The sequence below is a fragment of the Melanerpes formicivorus genome, unplaced genomic scaffold (genome assembly GCF_026170545.1).
Source record: "Melanerpes formicivorus ecotype bairdi unplaced genomic scaffold, bMelFor1.0.p_v2 SCAF_26, whole genome shotgun sequence".
Lineage (NCBI taxonomy): Eukaryota > Metazoa > Chordata > Aves > Piciformes > Picidae > Melanerpes > Melanerpes formicivorus.
Window position 1 is genome coordinate 567,194 of NW_027142378.1, and position 24,159 is coordinate 591,352.

The 24,159-nt window shown below is 52.0% G+C and overlaps 1 protein-coding gene across 2 annotated transcripts in view; it reads left to right on the forward strand.

Moving 5' to 3' along the window:
• Positions 1-23,101, forward strand: part of PRIM2 (DNA primase subunit 2) — a 51,211-nt gene extending 28,110 nt beyond the window's left edge. The window contains exons 8-13 of one of the 2 annotated variants that reach the window (XM_068153732.1): positions 3,841-3,913; positions 5,167-5,352; positions 13,872-13,998; positions 15,824-15,906; positions 21,178-21,246; positions 22,536-23,101. In XM_068153732.1, the coding sequence (XP_068009833.1) occupies positions 3,841-3,913; positions 5,167-5,352; positions 13,872-13,998; positions 15,824-15,906; positions 21,178-21,246; positions 22,536-22,763 (766 nt within the window). In that variant the 3' untranslated portion in view covers positions 22,764-23,101. The remainder of the gene's footprint in view (positions 1-3,840; positions 3,914-5,166; positions 5,353-13,871; positions 13,999-15,823; positions 15,907-21,177; positions 21,247-22,535) is intronic. The other variant, XM_068153733.1, reaches the window with a different exon arrangement.
• The last annotated feature ends 1,058 nt before the right edge of the window (positions 23,102-24,159 follow it).

Genomic DNA, 24,159 nt, shown 5'->3' on the forward strand with positions numbered 1-24,159 from the left:
GCTCAGGTGTTAATTCAGTTGATTTTTTTTAATATCCCTATGGGTAACAATTTACTCAAATATTGAATGTCAGTGATGAAAGCTCTGTTGTTGAACACGTGCAGCTCTGCACTGAGATGACTGACATGATGTGGGATGAATTAAGAATGTGATGGTGAGCTCTGCCTTGCCAGCACTGCACTGCCATTGGGATGCAGAGCTAGTTAGCAAGCTCTTGGTTTCCTGTGGTGCTCAGCTGCTCATGGTGGCTGTACCCACACTCTGTTCTGATTTAAAAGAAAACAACCCTCATAGTTTTTATTACCTAGGAACAGTTCCATGTTTTGTTGCTTCTAGTGTAACTCAGAATGAGACAAGCAGCTCTCATTGCACCTCTGCTTATTTACAGGGGACTGAACTCTGTTCATGAGCAAAGAGTGGGGAAAAAAATGACATGGCAGTGTAGCTGTGGTGTGGCTGGCTTGGGAATGCCAATGACCTTCCATGACTGTGTCACCAGACCTCTTTCTGGGGTTTTAGACCCCAGGCCTCTGGGGTGCACCCTTCTCCACGTGGAGCTAAAGAGCAATTAGGTTTCCAATGAATGGTGCTGTCCCAGAGTCCTAACAGGCACAATCCTCTCTGCACTTCTGGTTTGTTTTGCTGCAGCAAAAGCTGGTTTGACATGAGCTGCTTCAGCAGGGATACTGTATCCTGCACTCCCTTCCTGTTCACTTGGGTGCCCTGAGGGGAGGTGACTGTCATCTGGCTTTTGCAAAGGGTGAGAGGCTGTTCCCAGGGCATTCTCTCACCAACAGGAAATGGCCTGAATGTTAAAACAGGCAAAACCCATCACACTTTGCAGCTGAGCAGAGAGGTGACCAGAAAGATCTGCTCTTGTTATTTATTTATGTGAGCTGGGTTTTGCTTCCTCTTGCTCACAAGAAGAGGAAAAATAGCTGTAAGCTTTCCCCTGCCTTTGCTTTGTGAGCTCTGACAGCAGCAGGTTATTTCTGGCATGTGTCAACGGGAGCTTCATCAGGGGAGCAAAAGATGAGATGAAAAGAGCACTGTTTGCTTGCTAATGCCCCATGCAGCTGTTGGTATCTGCTCCTGGCTTTGAAATCCTCCAGGTGTCAGGAGAGGTCATTGTGCTGTGCCTGATGTCTGCAGAGGTGATGGAATCCACACCCACTGTTGTAAAACAGCCACGCTGTGGGGGTTGGAATTGGGCTCTGCTGCACTAAACATTTGATCTGTGCCTGAGGCCCTCCTTGTGCCCTGTTCTGCTTCTCTGCTACTTTCTAACATCAATTGTCCTAGACCCACAGAAGAGAGCCTTTGTAGTCAAAATGGTAACTGATGGTGTGAGATTGTGCTGAGGGGGTTCACAAGGAGATTTAAATTGCTAAAACTTGAGCAATTTAACAGAAAGGGAAACTTTCTGTCTAAATGCATGGGAAGAGCACTTCTGCAGCCTCTGCTTTCAAAGGAATTCATTTGGGTCTTGTGATGAAATGACAGCGCTGTAACACTCTGCTGTTTGAGATCTCCAGCGGGAATCACTTCAAAGATCGACAGAAGCTGTCACGTCCCATCAAGCTCCTGCAGACGGTGCCTGCAGATGAATTGCAAGGAGAGCCTGAGCTGACTTTGTTGAGCCTGCTGAAGAGGAGGCTTGGGGATGATCAAATAGCAGCCTGCAGCTGTTTGCTAAGCAAACATCACGGTGTGGGAGCTGGTGGTGGTGTCAGGGGACGGAAAAATGACAGTGGTCACAGAGCAGCGTGGGAGCTTCAGAGCATGTCAGGAGAAGGGCCTCTGCTAGGTGGATGTGAGCAGCAGCTTGCCCAGAGAGAAGGGCCCTTGGCCTGGGGACAATTTGAGGCTGCAGCCAGCAGCAGCCATGCCACACCTCACCGGTGCTGGCAGTGGGAGGTGGGACTGCTGGGGTTCCTGTCCTTGCAGTTACACAGTGCTCAGCAAGGCTGGGAGAGTTTGTCCTCCTTTTGGCTTCTGGAGCCTTGCTTTGTTTGCTTTGGTGTCATTAGGCTTCCTCTGCCAGGCCAGCCCTGGCCATGGATGCTCAGAAGCAGGGTTTCCTTGGCTCAGCAGCGGTTTCCAGCGCTGCTGTGATTCTGATCCATGCAACAGGGTGCAAGCAGGTGAGCTGAGGTGCTTGTGGCAGAACAGCTTAGGCAGTCACCAGCCCTCATCTTGGGGTATGTCACCAAATTGTCATTTCCCTGCCTGGCTGTTTTACCAGACAGCCCCAAGCAGCTGCTTGCTGCTGCTGCTGTGTGCCTGTACTGACTCTGGTTTCCGTTTGTAGTTTGTCCAAGTAAAGTGATGCAGATCTGATTCTACAGGGAAATGTAGATGTTTCTTCAGTAGAATTCGTAGTAATAGACATCCACAGCTCAAATAGCTTTAATTATTTATCCATTGTTGTGTAATGGGAAAAAAAATCTATTAAGGACAGCAGGCTTGACTGGTGCTGCAGGGTATGGCAGAGCTAAAAGCAATGGAGAGGGAACCAGTTCTGTGTGCTGCAGTAAGACTCAGAGCTGTCACACTTTGCACTGCTGAAATGTCATAGAATTGTTGAGTGTTTGGGGTTGGGAGGGCCAGCTTCCACTAGATCAGGTCACTCAGAGCCCCATCCAACCCAACCTGGAAAGGTTCCAGGCATGGGACTTCCACCACCTCTCTGCCCACCTCTGCAGATCACCAGGAGCACGATCCTGTGGTCTGAGTTCTGAATGACCTCTCACTGCTCCTGCATACATATCTTCACGGGGGGCTCTCTAGGGTGTCACTTCAGTAACTGTAGCAGTTGCTCAATTTGCCTCCAGCTCTTAACAGTTAATCATGCAGTTTAAGATATCAGATAATTAAACACTAAAGAGTACAAATATCAGCGTGTTCATCCAATAGAAGCACGGTAGACTTTAGTAGAGGCAGTCAAGTGGCAGAACTCCTGTTCCACAGCAAGGTCCAAGATTAAGGCAAATAAACACCTTGAGTCCTGTGTCCAGTTCTGGGCCCCTCAGGTTAAGAAGGACATTGAGACACTTGAACATGTCCAGAGAAGGGCAAGAAAGCTGGGGAGGGGTCTGGAGCACAGCCCTGTGAGGAGAGGCTGAGGGAGCTGGGGTTGCTTAGCCTGCAGAAGAGGAGGCTCAAGGGAGACCTTGCTCTCTCCAACTCCCTGAAGGGAGTTTGTAGCCAGGTGGGGGTTGGTCCCTTCTCCCAGGCAGCCAGCACCAGAACAAGAGGACACAGTCTCAAGCTGTGACAGGCGAGGTTTAGGCTGGATGTTATGAAGAAATTCTTCCCAGAAAGAGAGATTGGCCATTGGAATGTGCTGCCCAGGGAGGTGGTGGAGTTGCCGTCATTGGAAGTGTTTAGGAAGAGACTTGATGGGGCTCTTGGTGCCATGGTTTTGTTGATTAGATGGTGTTGGATGATAGGTTGGATGCGATGTTCTCGAAGGTCTCTTCCAACCTGGTTTATTCTATTCCATTCCATTCCATTCCAGGGAAGGCTTCCTCTCCACATGGGCTCTAATATTGGCTTTATGGATCTTAATCTGGGTCTTGTAACTGTTAATCAGGGTGCTGGGCCAGCTCCTTTCAACACCACTGTCATGTGGAAAGGTTGGGCCAGCTGATCCTGGGGTCCCTTCCAGCCTGGCACTCTGGGATTCTGTTATTGATTCCATACCTAACTGTCATACACTGTTAGGTTGGTTTTGATGTGCAATGTTGGTGGGATAGATCTTCCTAAATCTGTAATCTAAAAGGAATGTGTTTTCTGAGCAGCTTTAGATGATGTTGTGCTGTTGGCTTTCTTTTCCAGCCATGCCTACGTTGGCCCAGACTACAGCGTGCAGAAGAGTACAGGAAAGATTTCTCTGGAGGACATTGATGCTGTGAGTCCTCTGTTCATTGAGCTCTGCTGTGTGCTGCTGTGGGATATTTCAACTCAAGTGCTCAAAAGCCCTGATCTGCTTTTTGGGTCATATTTGTGACATCTGAGAAGTGTCAGAGTTTAGAGTGGAGCAGAAAGTTCATCTCATCCGCTCTGGGGCTGTAATGAATTGTTTTATTTGCTACCTGATTTTGTGTGCTTGCACAGATACCCAACAGAAGCTAAAAAGAGGAAGAAACAGGAAATGTTGTAATGGAACTGTGGCTGCATTTCTCCTGCCAGCAAGGAAACCTTTCTTGGTGTGCAGCTGAAAATGCTCTGCTGCTCCACTTGTGTTCCCCTGGGCTTTGGGTGTGCTCGCTTGAGGACACCGAGTGGCCATTGGTGCTTTGCACATCCATGGCTTTTCTGTCAGGCAGTGGTGCCCTCAAATGGAGCTAATCAATAGGATCATAGAATCCTGTGGTGGTTTGAGCCTTAACTGGGAGTTAAGAGCTCAGATGGAGGCAAGGCTGAGACTCTCTCCCCCTCTCCCCCCTCCTCCCTCCCAACAGGGAGGGGCGAAAAAAAGGGAAAGGGGAGGAGCAAATCCACCAAGCAGTAATTTGGAGTCGGCCTGGAAGTAGAGAGGTAAAGAGTTTTCTTTAAACAATATATATATAACAATAACAGGTAAGGTTCACAAGGGCAAGGGACAAGGATGGATGGGAGGAGGGCAAAGAAGAATACAAAACCACACTCTCTCTGAAGAGGCACAGAGGCAGCAGGGAGAAGGATCAGGCCTGACCATGTGGCAGAGGAGCAGGAGGGCAGCCACAGCAGCTCTCATCCAGGAGAGGCAGGAGCCAAAAGGAGAGCTAATAGCTGCAATGCCCTGCTTTTTATACCCTAGCTGGGCAGGGAGGGGGGAGTGGAACAGACTCAGCTTCCCAGGGGGAAGACACCCTGCAGGGAGGGCAAAGCACCCGCAAGCCCTCCCCACTTTGTTTTCAGAATGGGCGTTAGCCCACGACAAATCCTTAGGGTTGGAAAAGATCTCTTAAGATCATGGAGTCCAACCTTCTACCCAACACCTCTGTGGCCACTGGAGCTTGTCCTACAGCGCCACATCTCTTGGCTCCCAGAACGCCTCCAGGGCTGGTGGCTGCTCCGCCTGCCTGGGCAGCCTGCCCCGGTGCCTCCCCACTGCCAGCCGGCAGCCAGCGCGCAGCCTGCAGATGCAGGATTGCTAACCGGCAGCCTCTGTCCCCGCAGCTGTCGGTGAGGTCCTTCCCGCTCTGCATGCGGCAGCTGCACCGAGCCCTGCGGGACAGCCACCACCTGCGCCACGGCGGCCGCATGCAGTACGGCCTCTTCCTGAAGGGCATCGGCCTGACGCTGGAGCAGGCCCTGGACTTCTGGAAGAGAGAGTTCATCCGCGGGAAGGTGGATGCTGACAAGGTAACGCGCGGACGGAGCAGCTCGGCGGGGCCGTGCCGGGCGGCTGGGTGAGGCAGGCTGGCGCTGTATGGGGGTAGGGTGACAGCCAAAGCGAGGAAGGTAAACTCAAGCAGAGTACAGAGGAAGACAGGTGAGGCATGGGGTTGAGGCAATCCCAGGCACAAATCCAGGCTGGGCAGGGACTGGCTGGAAAGCAGCCCTGAGGAGAGAGACTTGGGGGTGCTGGGGGAGGAGAAGCTCAACAGGAGCTCTCAGTGTGCACTTGCAGCCCAGAAAGCCAATCAGATCCTGGGCTGCATCAGGAGAAGTGTGGCCAGCAGGTCAAGGGAGGTGATTCTCCCCCTCTGCTCAGCTCTGGGGAGACCCCACCTGGAGTACTGCCTCCAGTTCTGGAGCCCCTATTCCAAGAGGGATCTGGAGGTGCTGGAAGGTGTCCAGAGAAGGGCCAGGAGGATGATCAGAGGGCTGGAGCACCTCTCCTGTGAGGACAGACTGAAGGAGTTGGGGTTGTTCAGTCTGGAGAAGAGAAGGCTCTGAGGTGACCTCATTGTGGCCTTCCAGTATCTGAAGGGGGCTACAGGAAGGCTGGGGAAGGACTTCTCAGGATGTCAGGTAGTGATAGGACTAGGGGGAATGGAATGAAGCTGGAGGTGGGGAGATTCAGACTGGAGGTGAGGAGGAAGTTCTTCCCCATGAGAGTGGTGAAGCCCTGGAATGGGTTGTCCAGGGAGGTGGTTGAGGCCCCATCCCTGGAGGTGTTTAAGCCCAGGCTGGATGAGGCTCTGGCCAGGCTGATGTAGTGTGGGGTGTCCCTGCCCATGGCAGGAGGGTTGGAACTAGATGATCCTTGTGGTCCCTTCCAACCCTGCCTGGTACTATGATACAAAAGACTCCCTTTATTCCAGCAGGCAGCACATATTTCTGTGCATGTTGCTAGTGTGGCTGTGTGTGATTGGTTATGGGTTAGTGATAGTATTGCTATAGTTACTTGTTAAGCTAGCCCAGGTGGTCTCCTGTCTTATCTTGTGGTTTCTTCTCCTCCAACATTCAGTCCAGGGAGTTTCCAGCTTCTCATGGGAACACAGTGATGTTTTCAATACTGAACCCCTCACCAGAGCTCTTCAGAAGGGCCACAGACTCATCACAGTCCCCCACAGCAGGCCTTGGCCACAGGCACACTGATGGCTTTTGCCTTTTCTTCTGGTTTTGCTTCTGGTTGTATCCACTCTGCTGGCTACTGGCCTGAAGCACAGGGGGAAAAGGAGCCACAAAAAGCCTTTGTGTAGATTAGGTGAGGAATGGAAAGATCTTCCTTCACCACTGAATCCCTGGAGAACCAATGTTCTGCATGAAATGCAGGTACTGCCCATCAATTCAGCAGGCAGGGCAGTGAGTACAGCCAGCACTTACAGGGGAGGGGAGCCTCTTTCTGCTGGCTAGTTCAAAAAACTATAAATTCATTGGACAGCTGTGTGTGAAGGCAGCCTGAGTGAATTGACAGTGTGAGAGTAAAAGAAGAACCTGGGGTGAGTGAAGGCAGAAGGAGATGCTTGAGGAAGCAGCAAGGAACTGCTCCTGGGTGCAGTGGGCAGTGCTCCTGAGAGGTCACTCACTGCTCTGAGCCTTGCCTGTGTCCTTGAGTCTTGAGAGCAAGGGAAATGTCACAACCATGAGAGCATGACAGATGTGTGGGAAGTGCTCCTTGCCTTGACCAGCTGAGGCAGAGGCTTCCTCTGCTGTCTGTGACCCATGGTGTGTGCTGGAGCAGTCTGTTGTGTTTGTGGGGCTTTGCCTCTCCTGCTGTGGGAGCTCTGCTTTCCCCAGCACTGTGCTGCTTCTGCTCCAAGGGGCTGTTCTGGGGCCACACACTATGCTGTGTCCTGGGTGTATGTGTGTGGAGGCATCCTGCTTGCCATCACAGGGCTGTTGGGACTGTCTGCCATAGCATCCCTCCTAACAGGCCCTAGAAGTAAGTGAAGTTTTGTCATCCTGTGTTTGGACGTTGGGAGGTGCAGCAAGGGGCTGGGGCTGCTGTGCCTTTCACAACCAGGCTGCTATTACCATCTCATCTTCATTGTTCTCACATTCTAGATCCCCAATTTCAGCCTGGGTTAAAGACACAGAGATTTTTCACAGCTGTAACTGAAGTCAGTGACCTGTGGTGTTTCCCAGTACAATGCCATGTGATGTTTAGTGTCCTGGGCAAATGAATAGAATACAATTAACCAGGTTGGAAAAGCCCTTTGAGATCATCAAGTCCAACCTATCACCCACCACCATCTAATCAACTAAACCATGGCACCAAGTGCCTCATCCAGGCTCTTCCTAAACACCTCCAGGGATGGGGACTCCACCACCTTCCTGGGCAGCACATTCCAGTGGCCAATCTCTCTTTCTATGAAGAACTTCTTCCTCACCTCCAGTCTAAACCTCCCCTGTCACAGCTTGAGACTGTGTCCTCTTGGTCTGGTGCTGGTTGCCTGGGAGAAGAGACCAACCTCCACCTGGCTACAACCTCCCTTCAGGTAGTTGTAGACAGCAGTGAGGTATCCTCTGAGCCTCCTCTTCTCCAGCAACCCCAGCTCCCTCAGCCTCTCCTCGTTGAGCATCAATACAGCTCCTGCTGGCACTGTCTGACACTCTTGACATTGTCCCTTTGCAGAGTGGAGATGATGGCACTGTTGTGCCTTCCCTAGACTGGTTGCTTGGCCAGGGGCCTGCATGGTAAGTGTTGTTCAGGTGCCAGCATCAGCTGTCAGGGGGTGCTAGGCAGCTTCTGACTGGTTGTGCCAGCTGGCTTCAGAGCCTCACTGCCAGTTCAAGGCTGGTTTGTTTATTTCTATACAACATCATTTTACTGTAAGCAGATATTAATTCCCACAGGTTCTTCCACATCCTGCTCTTGATGATTAAACAATAACCCCCCCTGTCTCACCCCAAAAACCAGAGGAAGGTCTCCAATATGCTTTCCAAGTACTTTGAACAAGAAAGTGCTGAGCCAAGACAAAGGATTTCATTGCAGTGCAGTTGTACAGATGCTCTGGTAGCTGAGAAGAAATCCTCACCTGGCTGTCACTGCTTGCATGGCTGTGTGATCAGGCTGTGGGGGTGAGACTGGAGCCTTGAGGAGGCTGTTTTATGGGTGCCAGGGGCTGGTGGCTGGCTGAGGGGTGCCTCTTCAGCTCTTCTTGCTGGTGTAGGGCCTCACAGCAGACTTTATCCAAAAGAAGGGAGAGCAGAGTTGGCTCAGACTTAATCTAGCTCAGGCTCTGTGACTGGTAAAGAAGCAAACCCTTCACAATGAGGCTTTGGAGCTTCAGATGGTTATTAGTATTTTCTAGATGTTCCACACATGGAAGTGAGGACAGACAGCTTGGCAGCCACATACTGCATCAGGATGCAAAGGAGTATATGATGAAACCTTGGGGTGAAGATACCCACAATGAGATTGTTCCAGTGGTTTGATTTTCCTGGCTCTCCAGCTCTTCTCCAGAGGATCTTACAGGGCTCCTTGAATGTGGCTTCAGGAGTGAGGCTTCACCTTGACTGCAGATAGCTGGTGGTGAATGTTTCTGTCAGGGCCAGTCAGAAATTCCAGGAGCAGCAGCTTGGTGTAGAGACCTCCTGAGGTGCTTCCCAGCCTGACCTATCTGCTTCTGGGTACAGGTTTGAGTCAGTGTTGGTGAGGGCCGGGCACTAGAGGGAGGCAGGAGCACAAGGAATAGCTAAGGTGTGGCTGTAAATGGGAAGTGCTGGGGCTGTCATGCTTTGTAGATCTAATTGCATCATACCCCCCCCTAAAATGAAATTCAGGAGAAACAGGCACTGGGTAATCTGCAGGGCAGTGCTTGAAGCATGCACAGCTGTCCCCAGTGCAGTTTGTAATGCATTGATGCTGTGCTGGTGCTGTGAAACAGCCTCTGGCTGCTTCAGTCCCAGGAATGTTTTCTGTGTCAGTCAGGTACAGGGTTTGGTATTTTGCTCTCTCCTTGTCTGAGATCTGAGGGTTGCTTTGCAGCTAGGTTCTTTTTCAGCCTGCCTCCTTTCTGTTGAGTAGTGCTACCTGCTATTTCAGGAACATATTTTGATTCATGGATCAGAGCAGAGTCTTTGTTCTGTCACATCTTAATTATAATTCTCTAACAGGCTGTCATTTGCTTCTCCTAGTCTTGAATCACTTAAACTTCACAGATCTGCAGCCTGGAGTGGCATGTTGAACAGCAGGGCACAATGTTTTAACACCTAAGAGATAAAGATGCAATGGAAATTCCTCTGTGCAGGTGAAAACCTGGTCCTTGTCTAACTGGAGATCAGTAGCACTGTGATGCAGGTACATGTCCAGGCCTCAGCTTTCCCAAGGTGTATAAAGGCTCCTATGGACCTTGACCAAAATGTTTGTTCCCCTCTCTTGTCCAGGAAGAGGCAGAAGTGCAGCATGCACTTGAGACTGGGCTAAAGGCATGGCTGTAGCTGTGGGGTGTGCAGTGCTGTGTGTAGCCTGCATATGCTGTGGCTGTGTTCAGGAGATCAAAACTGCAGGGGGTTACTAGCAGGAGGCAAGGGGGGCACAGTGTTAGAACAGAATAGAATTAACCAGGTTGGAAGAGACCTTTGAGATCACCAAGTCCAACCTATCACCCAGCACCATCTAATCAACTCAACCATGGCACCAAGTGCCTCATCCAGGCTCTTCCTAAACACCTCCAGTGATGGGGACTCCACCACCTCCCTGGGCAGCACATTGCAATGGCCAATCTCTCTTGCTGGGAAGAACTTCTTCCTACCATCCAGCCTAACCCTCCCCGGCACAGCTTGAGACTGTGTCCTCTTGTTCTGGGCCCCTCAGGTTAGGAAAGATGTTGAGTTGCTGGAAGGTGTCCAGAGAAGGGCAAGAAAGCTGGGGAGGGGTCTGGAGCACAGCCCTGTGAGGAGAGGCTGAGGGAGCTGAGGTTGCTTAGCCTGGAGAAGAGGAGGCTCAGGGGAGACCTTCTTGCTCTCTCCAACTCCCTGCAGGGAGGTTGTAGCCAGGAGGGGGTTGGTCTCTTCTCCCAGGAAATCAGCACCAGAACACGAGGACACAGTCTGAAGCTGTGCCAGGGGAGGTTTAGGCTGGATGTTAGGAAGAAGTTCTTCCCAGCAAGAGAGACTGGCCATTGGAATGTGCTGCCCAGGAAGGTGGTGGAGTCCCCATCCCTGGAGGTGTTTAGGAAGAGCCTGGCTGAGGCACTTGGTGCCATGGTTTAGTTGATTAGATGGTGGTGGGTGATAGGTTGGACTTGATGATCTCAAAGGGCTTTTCCAACCTGGTTTATTCTATTCTATTCATTTGCCCAGGACACTAAACATCACATGGCATTGTACTGGGAAACACCACAGGTCACTGACTTCAGTTACAGCTGTGAAAAATCTCTGTGTCTTTAAGCCAGGCTGAAATTGGGGATCTAGAATGTGAGAACAATGAAGATGAGATGGTAATAGCAGCCTGGTTGTGAAAGGCACAGCAGCCCCAGCCCCTTGCTGCACCTCCCAACGTCCAAACACAGGATGACAAAACTGGTAAAGAAGCAGACCCTTCACAATGAGGCTTTAGAGCTTCAGATGGTTATTAATATGTTCTAGATGTTTCTTCCATACTTGGAAGTGAGGACAGGCAGCTTGGCAGCCACATACTGCATCAGGATGCAAAGGAGTATGTTAAGTATGAGGCTGTAGCCAGGTGGGGGTTGGTCTCTTCTCCTAGGCAAGCAGCACCAGAACAAGATGACACAGACTTGATGATCTCAAAGGTCTTTTCTGGCCTGGTCTATTATTCTATTCTATTCTATTCTATTCTATTCTATTCTATTCTATTCTATTCTATTCTATTCTATTCTATTCTATTCTATCCTATCCTATCCTATCCTATCCTATCCTATCCTATCCTATCCTATCCTATCCTATCCTATCCTATCCTATCCTATCCTATCCTATCCTATCCTATCCTATCCTATCCTATCCTATCCTATCCTATCCTATCCTATCCTATTCTGTCAGGCTGTGCATTCCCCTCTGAAGCTGCATTTTCTCAGGCCTGATGCTCCCAGCCAGCATCTCTGTGCACCTCACAGCTGTCTGAGCTCCCTGAGTACTGCCAGCAAACTGGTTTGCTCTCTGACATTTTAGAGCTGAACTTCTTTTATCCTGAGACTGTGTTCTGTTACAGAAAACTGTTTTTTAAACCCCTTAGAATTAGAGAAATATGGAAGCTGATTTTTTTTTGCTGTACAGATGAAAAATCTTCCAGCAGTGAGCTGGAGCTGGACTGAACCCATGGGGTTTTCACTGTGTTTTGTTTGGTGGGTGTTGCTGAAACAGAGCACAACTGCTGCTGGTGTGCTGGGAAACAAATCATCCTAGCCCAGTGCCTCCTGGGAGGCTCTTGTGTGGACACACACAGAGTGCTCTTCCACTCCAACCCTCTCCCACTTGCTACCAGATTTCTCAGTCCCTTCATGTTGGAAGTGGAGCTCTCCAGTCTTTGTAGCAAAGCCAAAGCTGTGTTAGCATCTTCCTGTGGTTACTGGCTGGGAATTTGCTCAGCCTTCTCTTTAGCCTGCTGAGTGTGTCTGCCCTTACTTTTGAGGCTGTTTTCATCACCTGGCTTACATCACATAGGAGCATCTGGGGCAGCCTTGCAGCTGGTGCAGGTCCTGGGGTCCGAGCAGAGCTCTAGGTACAGAGTCTCTCTCCCAGGGCATTGCAGTGCTGTTAACTCTGCTATGGGGAGGAGCAGGATCACTTCTCCTGGTTGTTGCATGCAAGGCACTGGAGTCTTGTCTGTAGCAGTCCAGTGTGAGCAGCTTACTGGCAAGGTTCTTGCACTGTTGAGCATGAAAACAATCAATGCCTTTCCTTAAACCAATTTAGATCAGGATCTGGTCTCCTGTGGCTTGTTTTAATCACAGCAACATGTGTTTGATCTCCATGCTGTGCTGTCCTGCTGGAATTGTGTGTCTAAAAACAGATGCTAAAGCCAGACCTTTAATTTTCTAAGCTCCCTTTTGTGGTCTTGAGCTGCTTGTCAGCCTTGACCTTGGCTCTCTCTGTAAAAGGGCTGTGAGCTTGTCAGAGGAGGGCCCTGCTGTAGCAGCCATCACTGCAGCAGTGAGGGAGTCAGGTTAAGCACAGCAATAGATGGATTTGTCTGTCTGGGTGCTAGATAAGTTCAGCAGCTGTGCAGGATCTGAGTGTCCCAAGTGCAGTCTTCAGCAGGTCCCTGTTTGGTGCCTTCTGCACTGCGCAGCTCTTAGAGCAGGCTGCTGAACAGAGCCTGCTGCCCTTTGCCACACCACCGTGGGGTCTGGCAGCTCTCTGGCTGTGGTTGGGGGCTGCAAACCTTGAGGAATTTGCCTGGCTCTATTTTATGAGAACAGCAACAACAAAACCAACCAGCAGAGAGATTGGCTTCTTGGATGAGTCGCAGCAGTTGTGTTTGGTTACCAGAGCTGTTGCCCGGTAAGAGCTTCACAGCAGGCAGGGTCTGTGTGCTCCTTCTGAGGGAGCTCAGAGCAGTCTGGCAGTGGAGCTTTGTTACTTCTCTGTTTGCATTTTCCCTGCAGTCATCTTTTAATTTGTGATGAATTAACAAAGCAAAAGAGAGTTAACTATGGGAAGATACTCCTGTGTGCTCAGAGCAAGCCTGCCTGAGTGCAGCCTGCCTTCTGCTGTGTTTGCAGTCTCCTGTGCTCTGTGCACAGGGGAACCTCAGCAGTTCTTTTTGCTGTGCCAGCAAGGGCTCATAGCTGTTCTCCTGAGCTTCTCTTCCCCTTTGATCATCATCTTAAAATCTTGTGGGTTTGCTTAGTTTTGTTTTGTTTCTGGTTTGCCATTAATCAAGGAAAAATCTGGGGTTTACAGCACATTTTGTGCAGAGTGCCAGAGCCCTTGAGCCAAGCTCTGCTGTTTGAACTGGAGCAACTTGAGACCTTTTCCTCTCCCCCTGTCACTGGGAGAACAGGACAGCCACAACCTGACCCCAGCCTCCTCTCATGGAGCTGTAGAGAGCAATGAGGGCTCCCTGCAGCCTCCTCCTCTTCAGACTGAGCAACCCCGGGTCCCTCAGCTGCTCCTCATAGGACCTGTGCTCAAGACCCTTCCCCAGCCTCATGAGCAGGCTGCCCAGGGCAGTGGTAGAGCCCCAAGAGATAGGTCAAGGACTTGCAGCTGTGGGGATGTTCATGGAAGGCTTTAAAAGACTATTTTCTTAATTTCCTAGCCTGTGGGGAATCAAACCTTTGCTCTTTCAGTCACCTTCCCTCCAAAGCAATGCCTGTGTCAGCTGAGGAGAGCTCAGCTGGCAGCACTTGCACAGCCCCGCACGGGGAGTCCATGCTCCCGCCAGCCTGTGTCACACACACAGCAGCCAGCAGCTCCAGTTGTGCTGTGCTCAGTGGGAGTGTGCTTGGAGGGTTCACTGTGTTGCCTGAGTGCAGCTGGAGGCACTGCAGCAGCTTCAAGGGTTTGTTCCTCTGTTGGTGCAGTTCGACAAAGGCTACGCTTACAGCATCCGGCACAGCTACGGCAGGGAGGGCAGGAGGACTGACTACACCCCCTACAGCTGCATGAAGATCATCATGTCCAACCCCCCCAGCCAGGGGGACTACCATGGTGAGTGCCTGCTTGCTTCAATGGGAATGCCAAGAGCTTTGGCTGGGGACGTGATCCCTCCTCTAGTCTCTTAAATGATGGTCTCTCATTCTCAGGCCACAGCTCTCCTGCACCTGGTGGCAGTGCAAGGAGACTTTAAAATGACAGCAGTGTCCCATCAGAGGTGGTGTGAGAGGGATGAAGCTGGGCAGGACTTCTGAGGTTTGATGGCTGACTTCAAACCTCTCCAGCCTCTCTGTGGCCAAGCATGGAAAACCCACCTTGGCTTCACTGCTGCTGCTCTCTGATAGGGCGTTCCTTCAGCTGTGTCTCCAAACCACTTCTGGAGCGAAGCCTCCCACTTGCAGCTCAGGTGGTGCCCTTGGAGCAGTTTCTCAAGGAACACCTTTACAAAGGACTGGGCTTTAAGGGCCAGTTGGCTCTTCTGGCTGGTCTGCTGTGGCTGGTTTTCCACAGCTATCAAGAGTTCCTGCACTACTGCTGTTGGTGAGCAGCTACCTAGGGCTCTGTTGCTGTCAGTGCAGGAGAGCTGTGGCCTGTTTCTGTTGGGATGGTTTATGTCCCCTGATGACCGTGCAGTGCAGTCATCCTTTTAAAGTAGCCTGTAAGAGGTGAGGAGCTGCACAGATGGGCAGTTGACTTTAATCATAGTATCATAGTATCAGTCAGGGTTGGAAGGGACCGCAAGGATCATCTAGTTCCAACCCCCCTGCCATGGGCAGGGACACCCCACACTAGATCAGGCTGGCCAGAGCCTCATCCAGCCTTAAACACCTCCAGGGATGGGGCCTCAACCACCTCCCTGGACAACCCATTCCAGGGCTTCACCACTCTCATGGGGAAGAACTTCCTCCTCACCTCCAGCCTGAATCTCCCCACCTCCAGCTTCATTCCATTCCCCCTAGTCCTATCACTCCCTGAGATCCTGAGCAGTCCCTCCCCAGCCTTCCTGTAGCCCCCTTCAGACACTGGAAGGCCACAATGAGGTCACCTCAGAGCCTTCTCTTCTCCAGACTGAACAGCCCCAACTCCTTCAGTCTGTCCTCACAGGAGAGGTGCTCCAGCCCTCTGCTCATCCTCCTGGCCCTTCTCTGGACACCTTCCAGCACCTCCATATCCCTCTTGCAATAGGGGCTCCAGACCTGGAGGCAGTACGCCAGGTGGGGTCTCAGCAGAGCTAAGCAGACGGGGAGAATCACCTCCCTTGCCCTGCTGGCCACACTTCTCCTGATGCAGCCCAGGATCTGATTGGCTTTGCAGGCTGCAAGTGCACACTGAGAGCTCCTGGTGAGCTTCTCCTCCCCCAGCACCCCCAAGTCTCTCTTCTCAGGGCTGCTTTCCAGCCAGTCCCTGCCCAGCCTGGATTTGTGCCTGGGATTGCCTCGACCCAGCTGCAGGAGCCTGCCCTTGGTCTTGTTGAACCTCCTGAGGTTGGCTTGTGCCCACCTCTCCAGCCTGTCCAGGTCCCTCTGGATGGCCTCCCTTCCCTCCAGCTGTCTGCTGCACCACACAGCTTGGTGTCATCAGCAAACTTGCTGAGGGTGCACTCAATGCCACTGTCCATGGCACCCACAAAGATGTTGAACAAGCCTGGTGCCAGGACTGATCCCTGAGGGACTCTGCTTGTCCCTGGCCTCCACTGGGACATGGAGCCATGGACAGCCACTCTTTGGGTGCAGCCATCCAGCCAGTTCCTTATCCATCTAGTGGTGCATCCATCCAACCCATGTGTCACCAAGCTGCTAGCCAGTCAGGAGCTGCTGAGCTGGTCTGTGGGGTGCCTGGGTGCCCAGCCTGTGTGTCAGCTTGCTGCTTTCCCTGGCAGGGTGCCCCTTCCGCCACTGCGACTCGGAGCTGCTGAGGCAGAAGCTGCAGGCCTACAAGGTGCCTCCCGCTGGGATAACTCAGGTGAGGCACAGCTGCACTGCTCTGCACTTTTCCTTCCCATCTCTGTAGGAATGCTGTGTGCAGCCTGTGAGGAGTCTCTTCTTGCAAAATCTCACCCAGCATCTTGGCTTTCTGGCTCCAGTGCTCTCGCTGGTGCCTGGGTCGGTGTCACCACCTCTGGCTGTGTGACTTCATGAGCTGGTTTGTCCCTCTGGTGGCTACCACCCAGGGTCTTGTTCAACTTCATCTTACTACACTAATTGAAAAAAAGAGTTTAAATGAATCTGGAAATATTTTAGCAGCCTTCCAGCACCTGGAGGGGGCTACAGAAGAGCTGGAGAGGGTCTTGTTACAAGGGCCTGTGGTGGTAGGACAAGGGGCAAGGGTTTGAAATTAGAGTAGGGTAGATTTAAGTTGGACATTGGGACCAAGCTTTTCACAATGAGGATGGTGAGACACTGGAACAGGCTGCCCAGAGAAGTTGTGGACACCTTGTGCCTGGAAGTACTTCAAGATGGTGCTGGATGAGGCCTTGAGCAGCCTGGGCTGGTGGGAGGTGTCCCTGCCCATGGCAGGGGGTTGGAGCTGGATAATACTCAAGGTCTCTTCCAACCCCATCCATTCTGTGCTTGTTTCAGAGAATTTCTTTTCACTGTCACAGTCACTTGTGGAAGATTTTACAGTGCAGTCAGGAGACCTGAGGAGTTGTTCCTGCAATCAGCTCCTAAAGTCCACACATTCTTGGCCACCCATTGCTCTGACTTCCCCATGACTACAAAAGCTCCAGGCCTGGGGAGGCAAAGCAGAGATGTTGCACAGCTTGTGGGAAGGAAACGTTCAGCTGAAGCCCTGCCTTGTATAGCAAGGACAGCACAGGGCCTGGAGCTTTCTGAGGGGTGTCCTGAAGGACTCTGACTCCCATTGCATGCTCTAGCAAGAGCTCCAAAAGGATGCCATCATCTTCAGTGCAGGAAGGGACAGGTTGGAGTGAAGCTGAGACAGTTGTGTGTATGAGCTGCCTGAAACCAGCTCTAGGTGAATAGAATAGAATAGGGTAGAATAGAATAGGGTAGAATAGAATAGGGTAGAATAAACCTGGTTGGAAGAGACCTTCAAGATCATCAAGTCCAACCTATCACCCAACACCATCTAATCAACTAAACCATGGCACCAAGCACCCCATCCAGGCTCTTCCTAAACACCTCCAGGGATGGAGACTCCACCACCTCCCTGGGCAGCACATCCCAATGGCCAATCTCTCTTGCTGTGAAGAAGTTCTTCCTAACCTCCAGCCTAAACCTCCCCTGGTGCATAGGAAGAAACTGCTCTGAGCTGCTGCCTTTAGTTGGTGTGGAGTGTCACCAGTGCCTGCCAGAGTGTTGGACTAGACAGGAGTGTGTGAGAGGGCAGCTTTCAGCAGTCTCTGCTCCTTGGAAGGAAGAATTAAGATACAAATGAGAGGAGATTAGTTTTAAAGCATTTGCTGCTCACTCATAGCCATTCCTGACAAATGCCTGAGCTGCTCAGGCTTTTCTCCAGGGATGTTCTTTCCTTTGTTTTTCTCCTGGTTCACATAAACAAGCTTTGGGCTGTCTCCCATCTCTGACAGGCACTTAGGGATAGCTGCCTTTGACTTCTTCCCATCTTACATGCGTCAAAAATTGATGCTGCTGTGAGGTTTTTATCCTGCTAATCATGGGGAGGATTGCTGGGGATTTGCTGCCTCAGCTGCCTTGCTTGTGTGTGGGTAGGAGCTAGCAGAGGTTGTTTCCCCAGAGGCTTTGCACAGCAGGGCAGTGTCTTTGTACTTAATATCCTTACTTGATGTGAACAGATGTGTGTGGGTTTTCTCCCTTTGGGTTGGGGTTCATTAGGAGCCTTCCATTTACCTGCCAGAAGTGGCTAAGAAAAGCTCTCTCCCTCAGCATCCTCTTTGCCTGGGCTCTGTCCTGTCCCTGGGTTTAGTGGTGGTGGTGTCAGGGTACAGGCTCTGCAGTGGCCACTCCTGCTGTTAACCCAAACCAACACACCAGAAAAGTAAAACCAGCCTAACTCAGGAGGTTGGCAGTGGCTGGGTTCTCAGACCTTGATCCTTTACATCAGGCAGCCTTTGAGAGGTTCCCCAGAAGAGGAAGGGGCTTGCCTCACACCTGTCTGAGGTCCCACACAGATCCCATTGCTGCCTCCCCTCATGGCACTGTGGCTGTGGTCAGTAACATCTGCATGGCTAATGCCAGCTCAGGATCCTTCAGTCCAGACTGGGGCCTCCTGGAGTCTTCTCTGATGCTGGTTGCTGTTTCTCCTCCAGCTCAGGAGATGGTGGCTGGGTGGGTGGTTTGCAGTCTTTCAAGGCTTCTCCTGTAGTTGCTTTTCCAGGGTCTGGGCCTCAAAACTGACACTCACTCAACCATACCCTTCAGTCTGTCAGACCTCCTGTTAGCTGCAGATGGAGTGAGAGCAGCCTGACAGCTGCTCTTTCCCGTGGCTGAGGCAGGACCTGACCCCTCAGCTGGGTGTTTCAGTAAGTGCTTTCTTTCCTGGGGCCTCTTGCGTTGTTCCTTGCTCTGCTCTGAAACTCTTTTGCTCTCTTCAAATGTGACTTCATTTAGTGCCACATCTTGCTCCCTGTGCACCAGACAAGCAGGCTGTCCAAGTGAGAAATGCCCCTCACTGTTGTCAGGGGAAGATGAATGTCTGTTCCAAGGTGCATGGCAGTCCCCTGCCTGCTTTCCAGGGGCAGTGAATGTGGTGCTCTGGGCTGGGGGACGCTCAGCTGGCCACATGCACAGGAGAGCAAACCTGCAATGAGCAGGGGCTTCACAGCAGGCTCTGAGCTGGCTGCACTCACTGCAGATCTCACATCCACTGCCACAGTTGTGGAATAGTTTGGGTTGGAAAAGCTCTCTGAGCTCATCCAGTCCAGCCATCAACCCAACAGCACCATGGCCACTCAGCCCTGACCCCAGGTGCCATAGGCACACCTTTCCTGAGCACAGCCCCCCCTGGCCATTGGGCTGCTGTTTCACTTGAGGCTAGAAAAGCTGCTCCCCACTTACTTCAGGCTAGAAAAGCTGCTCCCCACTTACTTCAGGCTAGAAAAGCTGCTCCCCACTTCAGGCTAGAAAAGCTGCCCATTAAAAGTGGAGGGAACATAGAGGTGTTTGTAGAAGACATCAATGAAACACCTTCTCCTGGGCCATGACTGCCCCTGGCTTTTGCTCTTCTGAAGAAAAGGCACATCAGAGCTAACAGGGGAAGCCTTGGGAGCACTAACTTGCAGGATGAAGCAGTGTGGTGTAAACCTGGCAAGTGCCCCTTTCACCTCAGCAACAGCACAGAGCCTTCTGATCGTGGCTCCAGGTGATGTCAGCACAAGCTCCTGCAGAGGTGCACTGCAGCAGGGTGGGCTGCACGTGCTGAAAGCCAGAGACAGCTCTTGCAGGGCCTGGCTTTAGTTGTGAGGAACCAGCTGGGAACCATGAGGCACGAGCTGAGGGGTTAGGGATGGATGAATTTCCTTCTGCTCTCAGCCACTTCACCTGACACTTCTCAGTCAGTTTCTGAGGAGGAGGAGGAGGTGACAGAGAAATACCTAAGCACAAACTCACACACAGATGATCTCTAGGGGTCCCTTCTAACCTCTACCCTCTATGGGGGTTGGTCTCTTCTCCCAGGCAAGCAGCACCAGAACAAGAGGACACAGTCTCAAGCTGTGCCAGGGGAGGTTTAGGCTGGAGGTGAGGGAGAAGTTCTTCAAGAAGGAGAGATTGACCATTGGAATGTGCTGCCCAGGGAGGTGGTGGAGTCCCCATCCCTGGAGGTGTTTAGGAAGAGCCTGAATGGGGTGCTTGGTGCCATGGTTTAGTTGATTAGGTGGTGTTGGGTGATAGGTTGGACTCAATGATCTCGAAGGTCTCTTCCAACCTATTCTATTCTATTCTATTCTATTCTATTCTATTCTATTCTATTCTATTCTATTCTATTCTATTCTATTCTATTCTATTCTATTCTATTCTATTCTATCCTATCCTATCCTATCCTATCCTATCCTATCCTATCCTATCCTATCCTATGCTATCCTATCCTATCCTATCCTATTGCCAGGGTTCAGACTTCATTGCCTAGCTGGCCTTGGCCTTGATCTTCTACCGATTGAACAGCAGGTGGCAGGAGAGACAGGGGTGCCATCAGCTGGGCTGTGAGGGAGAAGCAGCAGGGCTGAGAACTTCCTTGGCACCGTGGTGCTGGTCTTATCCATTCAACACATGCAATTGGTAGATCTGCCAGTGGACAGCAGGCAGCTTCCATCGGTGAGGGAGCAGGGAGCTCAGCTGCAGCCTGTGGCTGTGTGTGACTGAGGGCAGCCCTGGCAGAGGGGCTTGAAATCAGCATTGCTTGTGTGCTTCTGCTGAGGCTGCCTCACAACTGCAACAGTTTGTCTGTCTGATAAGCAGGGAGCAGGCTCTTTAGTTCTGGAAAGGGGGGAGGAGGGGCTGGGACTGGGTCTGTACAAGACTTAGCTGGCATTACATTGTGATAAGGAGGAGGCTTTGTTCAGCACAGAGGAGATTACCTCCAGTGGGAAGCAAATTGTGCTGACAAGAGATGGCCCTGATTTTCCTAATGGCTGTTCAGAGCAGCTGGCTCCTCACACCCTCTTGCTGAGCCTGCTTGGGAAGAACAACATTGCAGAGGCATAAATCTCACCGGGGGCAAAGGCTTTTCCTCTCCCAGGTCCTTGTCTCGGGAATCGGCATCGCCTGTTCCTGGTGGGAGCACAGTGCTGCCTTACTCTGCATCTGCACAAGCCATCAATGTGGGAGACAAAAACACACATGGAGTCCTCCACTGCCTCATGCCTCAGCCCCTGGAACTGCTGGATTTATGGCTGCAGTCAAGGGTGGCAGAGAGGCTGCAGTGTGAGGGCTGACTGCTCCCTGGCACAGTTCTGTTACCACAAGGAAGATTTGACTTGCTCCTGAAGCTCCAAGTGCTGCAATTGCATTTTCAGGCCCCAAGCACATCTTGTCCTGCCTCTACCTTGTTGTTAGTGAGGCCAGAATGTTTGGGAAGCCCTGCAGTGGGCCTGAGTGTTGGCAGTGTCAGGAGGGCACAGATGTGCATGGTGCTGTCCCTGAGCTGCAGGGCTGTTGTCAAGTACCCTGAGGGTGCTGGCTGGAGGGTTGGACTCGATGGTCTGAGAGGTCTTCTCCAGCCTCCTTGGTTCTCTGGTGAGTATCCACATGAGGTGTGTGTGCTGCTCCTGACCTGGGTTTCCCTCTTGCTGTGCAGATCCTGGAGCTGGTGAAGGGCATGCACTACCAGCTGGCCTGCCAGAAGTACTTTGAGCTGACCCACGAGGTGAGTACCCCTGCTCTGGCTGGAGTCTAACTGCCCTCTAGTATCATAGAATCAGTCAGGGTTGGAAGGGACCACAAGGATCATCTAGTTCCAACCCCCCTGCCATGGGCAGGGACACCCCACACTAGGTCAGGCTGGCCAGAGCCTCATCCAGACTGGTCTTAAACACCTCCAGGGACAGGGCCCCAACCACCTCCCTGGACAACCCATTCCATGGCTTCACCACTCTCATGGGGAAGAACTTCCTCCTCACATCCAAGTGGGTGGGGTTTAAGCCATTACATTTTATTACATATAGTAAAACAGTATATGTGCTGTTTTCAGATGTACCTTAACATCCACCAACAAAGGTGATTGAGGCTCTGACCTCCCAGCACACACACAGAGTTACTTCCCTAGCATCTTCCAACACTGTCTAAGAGCAGTGTTTCCCTCCAGGTGCTCTTGGTGGTGTTCACCTGACCTGGTGGGCAGCCAGGAAGTGCAGGCTGCTCGAGCAGGGCTGGGAGCACCCTTTAAAGGCAATGTCCCAGCTTCTGAGCCCCAGAGACAGACAGGGCAGCACTGTGTGGGGCACACATCAGAGCAGCTTGCTCCTGAAGTGAAGGCTTTGCTGGTGAGGTGGTGGAGCTCTGGCTGCATGTTCAGTTAGTGCATGGTGATGGAGCTGAGGATGCTGATGAAAAGCAGTGAAAAGCTGCAGCTGGTTTGGCTGCTCCACTGCAGACTCAGTGCTCTGTGCTCTTTGGTGTGCACTTGATGGCAGGATGCTGCTGCTGGAGCACAGCTGAGCTGGCTCTGTTGGGCTCCTCTCCTAGCCTGCTGCCCTCAGGGTGCTGCATTCCTGGTGGCAGGAGGTGGAGCTGCCACTTCCCCTCCCCACTTCCACACTGGTGCTCGGGATTGGGGTTTATCTTGTGCAGTTGTTACAGCTTTCAGCAGTAATCCTTACTGCCCTGGACATGCTGGCCTGGTCCCAGTCCCTCTTTTGGGGAGGGAAATGCAGTTTCAGGGTGCAGGTTCAATTGCCCTGCATGGGTCAAGGTTTGCCAGCATCCTCTGCTATGTGCTGTGGGCTGCTCCTTGCCTTTGCTACAGCAAAGGTAGGGTGAGCATCCTCTGATTTCCAGCAGGAAGGGACACAGCTGGTGATGAAAGCCAATCTGCCCTGCTGGTGTGTGCCAAGTGATGCCTTCTGCTTTATTGAGTTGCTGATCAGTTTGTCCTCCAACGTGGCAGGGATGACTTCTGACCTGCACTAACCAGTGCTGCTCCCCTCTCGCCTGCAGGTGGATGACGTGGGCTTCTCTTTGAATCACCCTAACCAGTACTTCACAGAGAGCCAGAGGCTGCTGAGTGGGGCTAGAGAAGGCAAGAAGGAGCCAAGCAACCTTGGAAGCTCCCAACAGAAGTCTGTTAGTCAGGAAAGCAAGAATGTGAGTTCTGCCCCCACCCCTTCCAGCACAGCAGCTGCTGCAGAGCTGGAGGGGCTGGAGGCTTACTTCACTGAAGACTGAGCCAGCTGTGCTCTAAGGGGGTGCCTTGGGTTGGCTTTCCTTTCCCTTCCCATTTGCTGCTTTGTCTCCATGCTAGGGGATGTGGCTCTTGGCTACCTGGGATGCCTTGAGTGGCCTCAGCAGGCCAAAAGGCAGGCAGGTGCCAAAGCCCTGGCTGCATCCAGGGCTTGCTGGCTGCTCTGGGGCGCTGTTAGGTGGCACGGGGAGGACTGGGCAGTGCCTTCCCAGGGCCTGGGTGGCCTGGGCCTGGCTTGCCTTTGTTTTCTTCAAAGTGGTTAACTGTTTGTTCTCCCAGTTGGTGGTCACTTTGGTAATTTTCTTAATAAATGAATTGCAAAGCCAAAGTTTGTGTTCTTTTCCTTTTAGCTCTATCTGAGTGCTACTTGGGATCAGAAGTACCCTCTGGATGAGTCTGACTCTCCTCTGCAGGAGCAGCTGAGGGAGATCAGCTTCCTGATGTGTGTCTGGAGAGTGAGTCCAGAGAGCAGGAGCCAATGGGGCTTCTGTTCTGAGTGAGAGCCACAGCAGCCTCTGCCCTCGTCAGAGGGAACAACAGTGCAGTGTTCAGCTCTTGTATTTGCTTCCACACTGCAGCCCAGAGTGACCTGAAGCACATCCTGCTGGTGTGTCCACACTGATTATCAAGGGGATTTGGTGACTTCTTCACTCCCTGTAGTGAGAGGAGGAGTCCCAGCATATCATAGTATCATAGCATCACAGTATCATTCAGGGTTGGAAGGAACCATAAGGATCATCTAGTTCCAACCCCCCTGCCATGGGCAGGGACACCCCACACTAGATCAGGCTGCCCACAGCCTCATCCAGCCTGGGCTTAAACACCTCCAGGGACAGGGCCTCAACCACCTCCCTGGACAACCCATTCCAGGGCTTCACCACTCTCACGGGGAAGAACTTCCTCCTCACCTCCAGCCTGAATCTCCCCACCTCCAGCTTCATTCCATTCCCCCTAGTCCTATCACTGCCTGAGATCCTGAGCAGTCCCTCCCCAGCCTTCTTGTAGCCCCCTTCAGATACTGGAAGGCCACAATTAGGTCACCTCGGAGCCTTCTCTTCTCCAGACTGAACAGCCCCAACTCCTTCAGTCTGTCCTCACAGGAGAGGTGCTCCAGCCCTCTGATCATCCTCCTGGCTCTTCTCTGGACACCTTCCAGCACCTCCAGATCCCTCTTGTAATAGGGGCTCCAGAACTGGACACAGTACTCCAGGTGGGGTCACAGATATCACAGATGGCAGAACAGCAGCAGAGCTCCCCTCTGAACCAGCACCAGAACAAGAGGACACAGACTGAAGCTGTGCCAGGGGAGGTTTAGGCCGGATGTTAGGAAGAAGTTCTTCCCAGCAAGAGAGACTGGCAATTGGAATGTGCTGCCCAGGG